The sequence below is a fragment of the Palaemon carinicauda genome, chromosome 16 (genome assembly GCF_036898095.1).
Source record: "Palaemon carinicauda isolate YSFRI2023 chromosome 16, ASM3689809v2, whole genome shotgun sequence".
Lineage (NCBI taxonomy): Eukaryota > Metazoa > Arthropoda > Malacostraca > Decapoda > Palaemonidae > Palaemon > Palaemon carinicauda.
In genome coordinates this window covers 42,081,930-42,088,205 of record NC_090740.1, presented here as the reverse complement: position 1 = coordinate 42,088,205, position 6,276 = coordinate 42,081,930, and the positions used below count along the sequence as shown (strand labels likewise).

The following is a 6,276-nucleotide window of genomic DNA, read 5'->3' as shown; positions in this document are numbered from 1 at the left end:
CAACCATGGAATTTCTTCCTCCGTCTGCAAATTTTGTATATAAATGAATGGATAGATAGATAAATACGCATATATATATATATATATATATATAATATATATATATATATATATATTTATATATATGTATATATATATATATATATATATATATATATATATATATATATATATATATATATATATATACATATATATGTGCGTGTATGATGTACATACTGTATATATACACGTATACACATATAGTATTATTATTATTATTATTATTATTATTATTATTATTATTATTATTAATTGCTAAGTTACAGCCCTAGATGGATAAGGAGGGTGCTGTAAGCCCAAGGGCTCCAACAGGGAAAATAGCCCAATGCGGAAAGGAATTAAGGAAAACTACAAGAGAAGTTTAAGAACAATAATAACATTGAAATAAGTCCATCATATCTAAACTATAAAAACTTGAAAATAACAAGAGGATAAAAACTTCAAAATAACAAGAGAAAGAGAAACGAGAAAGAATAGTGTGCCTGAGTGTACCCTCAAGCAAGAAAACTCTACCCAAGACAGTGGAAGACCATGGTACAGAAGCTATGGCACTACCTAAGACTAGAGAACAATGGTTAGATTTTGGAGTGTCCTCATAAAAGAGATGCTTACCATAGATAAAGAGGCTCTGCTATTCTTATCAAGAAGATATTAGCCGCTGAGCAATTACAACACAGTAGTTAACCTCTTGAGAGAAGAAGAATTGTTTGGTAATTTCAGTGTTGTCATGTGTAAGAGGAAAGAGGCGAATGTGTAAAGAATATGCCAGACTATTCTGCGCATATGTCGGGAAAGGTGAAATAAATGGCATAATACTTTAATGAACCCTATATTTTTTTTTTTATAAAGGTTTTGGAGTGTTTTATTTAATTATCCTTATTGCCAATGCAAACTAGTTGATTTTGAGTTAAACCAAATGGGTTGAAGTGAGAAACCGGGGATTTTGGACGGGGTAAGCCAAAAAAAAAAAAAAAAAAAAAAAAAAAAACAAGTCCATTATATCACGCGCTAATGGAAGATATGCAAAAAGCATGACAAAATCAATTGGAGAAAACAGGGATCATGTGCCAGGGAAAACCGAGAATATTTTGTTGGGTAAAAAACTAGCAAGAGAAAAACAGGTACGCTGTATGTCATACCCAACCACACCCACTTAACCTAACTCTAGGGACCCGGATCCGTTTTACTTACCGATGGGGAGGGAGGGGCTTTGTCCCCCTTCGTAAAATCCCAAACACAACCCCTTCTCTAATATGACCTACGTTGCATAAGGGCACACAATAAAAACATTGCATCACTAAGCATAAATTAAACATAATATGATTCCCATTTTCCTTAGATACCTTTGCATACAGATTGCATTCCAGTGATTAGTAAATGGAGTATCATAACTAATAAACTACCTAAATATATCACGATCCCTTCTGCGACTTTATCTTCTTCACACGGTAGTCCTCCACTTACCGAGGATATGAAAAACATCTGAAAACTTCAGCATAAAAATTTGGCAAGTTTTAATTAATTCAACCTGTTAGTTAAAGATTATGTCTGAGAAAATAAAGAGAATGTTTCAAATGTCCATAGGTGTCTACAAATACCTTAAATGAATGAAGTACAGTTAAAGATTTTTATTGGTTTGTACGTCATTTGCTATTCTTTTGTCCCCCTTAATCCCATACGAAACATGCCTATACAGACAGCACTCAGCCATTTCTTATAGCGAATTCTGCAGTGGCGAGAAATGTTGAGTGTTTGAGTAGTTAAGAATTTTTTTTTCTGAAGGGTTTCAGACTTAGTTTAGTAGTACTATTTTATAAAGGTGTATATTATGTTTATATTATGAAGCCCTTATGTTTAATTTAAAGGTTAGTATTCCTTAGTCTTTTGTCTTAAATCTGTATGAGACAACAGGAACTTCAAAACTTCTTTATTTATGGATAAACACACCTCAAGAACTGACTGATTTAACAGAAAGGACCCGAAGTCCATTAGTCGGGTTCGGAAATATTTACTTCCTCCTTCTTTCTTTTATTAGTCTATAAGTTAACAAATGATTTTTCAATTCCTTCTGATATTTCTTTGAAAGATTAAAACAAAAACCTTGTCTAGAATAAAGCATTCCTTAACAATTAAAAATTAATTTGATCTAACTTCATCTAACAAAGACAAACAATCGTTAAAGGGTTAGAAATCCAGATTGTTATATTTTTTTTTCACTAGCAGTAAAGATAGAACTTGAACTTTATAGTTGTGGAAGGCCGCCCTCTGTATATCTTCGGATAAAGGATGTCTCAAAGGAAAGCCTTTGATACAATTTTACTTTCTAATACTTATGTAATTGATGGTTTTTGCTACTCTTGGAATTTCTCTCATCTCCTCTGGACAATTATCCCTCTACCCTTCATAAACTTTTGTCAGTAAGAGTTACCTGGCCTAGAGCAGTTTCATTTTTTTCATACAGTAGAAATTTACTATAAAATCTTCTTTGATTAGAACTTATTCCAATGACTGGTAGTATTATGATTTTGACCTCCCTGTTTAGAGCTAGACATGTATCTGGACGCCACAGATCCAAATAATACGGTGATACCCGTGTTATGAATTTTAAAGTAAGAATAGTTCTGATGCCTCTGTATATTTTGTCCATTTCAGGAGGGAGAAAAGATCGGTACGTGAACTCTGGTTGTGACCTGAGGAACTACAATACTAACAAACTCTCAACAATTAATCTGATGTTTAAATCCAAAATTTGGACTTCATTACTTGTGCATCTTCATTATATTCAACGGAGCTATATGCACACTTTCCAAAGGAATTCTAATACTGAATAAGGCAAAACACTAGAGAATATCAGGAAAGGAAATCTCGATGTCCAATCATTATCCTCTCAACAACCCGCGTCACTTGTAATAATGGTTTCTGCAACCTCAGTATTCCACAGGGCTCCCAGTGATGAAGAACACCACTAGTAAAAAATTGCGAGATGTATCAAGTGTCTCTAAAACCCCAGTTCCTTCTTAATTCAAATAATTGAATTAAATCCCGTCTAGATCTATGATTTCTGGGAACTACAAAGCTGGGTTCCCTTGTTGTTGACTAAAGTCTGTTTGGTCAGGTTTGGGTTGGATATCTGGTGCTCCTCCATTGTTCTGTTGTCCCTTTGGTATATCGCTATCAATATCTTGTATGGATAATTCCATTATTCGTGCTCTATCCAATATTCAAGCTCAATTTGAATATCCCTTGTTATACCTTTCTCTCAGTTAAATAAAGTCATTCAAGTCATAGTTTCATACACAATATTCATTTGAATAAAGCGAGAATATATCTTTTATTGAAATATCCAAGAATAGATTAGCAAGAAGCGAGAATCTGAGGTACAGCAAATTAACAAGGAGAGATATTCAATTTTAAGTGCAGAGTAGTAAGTCAAATAAAAATTCATAGAGAATCAGATTGATTTTTAAATCTTAAGTAAAAAATCTAAGATTGAAATTTAACTGCAATGGCTCTCCACAAAGATAATGAATTTTTGATTTAAGCATGATTATTTTAAATAGTTTTATTGTAAGTTCAAGAGGTGTATAAAGGGTTGTCTTTTATTGAGTATATAATTCTTAACATCATATGTGAAAGTCACATAGAAAATTATTAGAATTAGTTACTTCTGATATCATATTTAGTTTTAATGGCAAATTGTATAATCTAACAGAGGGAGTTTCACTGAGATGTTCTCTTGGACTTGTGTATGTAGAATTTTACGGATTTTTATGGAAAGAAAATGTTTGTGTCTGAATTTTCTATTGATTTTAATTCTTATCTTAATTGTAATTATGTAGACGACACATTCCTAGTTTTTAAGCAACCGTCACACATGGAACTCTTCTTTAACTATTTTAATTCACCACAAAAAAAATACAACAACAACCAATAGCCCAGAGGAAAGTAAAAATACCAATGAAGATTAAGCGTCGAGGAAGAAGAAAACCCTGCAAGGTTGAAAAAGTGTAAAATATGAACAAACATTATTTGCTCTGTTAACTAGTCTTGGTTGAATTTGATTGATTCAATTTCGATTTATATTACTACTACTACTACTACTACTACTACTACTACTACTACTACTAATTATTATTATCATTACTATTATTATCATTATTATTATTATCATTATTATTATTCTTATTATCATTATTATCATTAGCTATATTACAACCCTAATTGGAAAAGCAGGATGCTATAAACCCTAAGGCTCCAACAGGGAAAAATAGCCCAGTGAGGATAGGAAATAAGGGAATAGGTAAACTAGAAGAGAAGTAATGAACAAATAAAATATTTTAAGAACAATTACAATATTAAAATAAATCTTTTATATATAAACTAAAAACTTCAAAAAACGGGAATAGAGATAAGATAGAAGAGTGCGCCAAAGGAGATATATATATATATATATATATATATATATATATATATATATATATATATATATATATATATATATATTTATATATATATATATATATATATATATATATATATATATATATATATATATATATATATATATAAAGACCATAAACAGACGCAAGAGGAAGGACATGTCTGACGCCTTTGTTCTGCAGTGGTCTAGTAATGGCTAATGATGTACATATAAAGAAGAGAGAGAGAGAGAGAGAGAGAGAGAGAGAGAGAGAGAGAGAGAGAGAGAGAGAGAGAGAGAGAGAGAGAGAGAGAGAGAGAGAGATGGGATAAGCAGTATACCGATTTCTTCTTCTTCACTCCTGAAATTTTTTGACCTACTGTACAGTAGGTCACGAGTTGACTCTTGATATGCACCCACCAGGGTGATCATCTTAAAACTGAGGTTTTCTATTCGGTCTCTCAAGGACAAACAGACTCACTTCAAGCTTCTCACTCATTATATCTAATTTGATTTCTTTACTTTGATAATTTGGAATGTAATTGCTAACACGTACCAGTAGTTTCGCTTATCATAAGGAAGGACATCAATAATTAATTGAGTGAAAATGCCCAAGTCATCACAGTAGTAAAAAGACGTTGCTGTAACCTCACAATGACATTTCCTAATCAAACTAGACTTGATATACGGGCTACCATTTAATTCGAGAACACTGGTAAACCAGATACGCCGATCCGATGAACTAATACAATTTATCCACCATAATAATAAAAAGAGCACCAGTGAATATAAACTCATGGAACCACAATAGGTATGAAATACCAAATAGAAATGGTTACATTGCCGAGACGTAATATGTGAATGGCCATTTCTTGGCCAGACAGACAGCCAACCCTGAGTTTCACAGCTCACACAGAAATATTCTTCTCCCATTCACCCGATCTCCTGTCTCCATCAGTCTCAATATCCCATGGCATCCATCTGTTGCGTCTCCTTCTGCGCCTTTCAGCAAATACCCTTAAGTTGGAAGCTTGGAACTACTATGCTTTTTGAGCGTTCAGTTGAAAGGCTGAAGGAGGCAGGGAGGGAGGGGAAAGGGAGAGGGGGCCATGTTCGACCTTAAGTGGCCATAGAGCGCTGCGCACAGACAACGTCACCGTAATTACCTCTTCCATTGGCCAATCAACAATGAGCAGACGAGGTAAACAAGCTGCAAAAGTGCCCCTGACCGCATCGAGGGCGACCGCTCGTAAAGACGTTTTTGTTGTCTAAACGCTTCTTAGTTTGACCTCTGGGAACAGCTATCACTCCTACAACCCCACTGACTCCCAGCAACGAAGCCCTAGGCCTGAGCGGAGAGAGAGAGAGAGAGAGAGAGAGAGAGAGAGAGAGAGAGAGAGAGAGAGAGAGAGAGAGAATATTGTTCTTTCGCAATTTGAAAAGGTCAGCCAATTACTATCGCTACGTAAAATGAAGTTTCAACTAAAAACATGTTGTTGATAATGAGTAAAGATATATTCTACGATATTTTCAAAGGAAATTGCGATTGCGTGAGAATTTCTTCCAGTAAACTCGACATCATAACTTTACTTATTCTCACTCGCAATCCTTACATTTAGAACTCGACTCAGCCTGCGTCACTTCTCATAAACACTTTCTCATTTTTTTGTTCTTGCCAGTTGATGGCTTCTCTCTCTCTCTCTCTCTCTCTCTCTCTCTCTCTCTCTCTCTCTCTCTCTCTCTCTCTCTCTCTCTCATACAAACAGCATTGTTTTCACGTGTAATTAATTGATAAGCATGTGCTCAAGGCGTCC

General features: G+C 34.1%; 1 protein-coding gene across 1 annotated transcript in view; it reads left to right on the top strand.

Annotated features, from left to right (window-relative positions):
* The window catches only part of LOC137655274 (uncharacterized), a 19,161-nt gene extending 16,288 nt beyond the window's left edge, over window positions 1-2,873 (top strand). Inside the window, exon 2 of the mRNA XM_068389160.1 lies at window positions 2,695-2,873. Within this exon, the coding sequence (XP_068245261.1) occupies window positions 2,695-2,873 (179 nt within the window). The remainder of the gene's footprint in view (window positions 1-2,694) is intronic.
* Window positions 2,874-6,276: the final 3,403 nt, after the last annotated feature.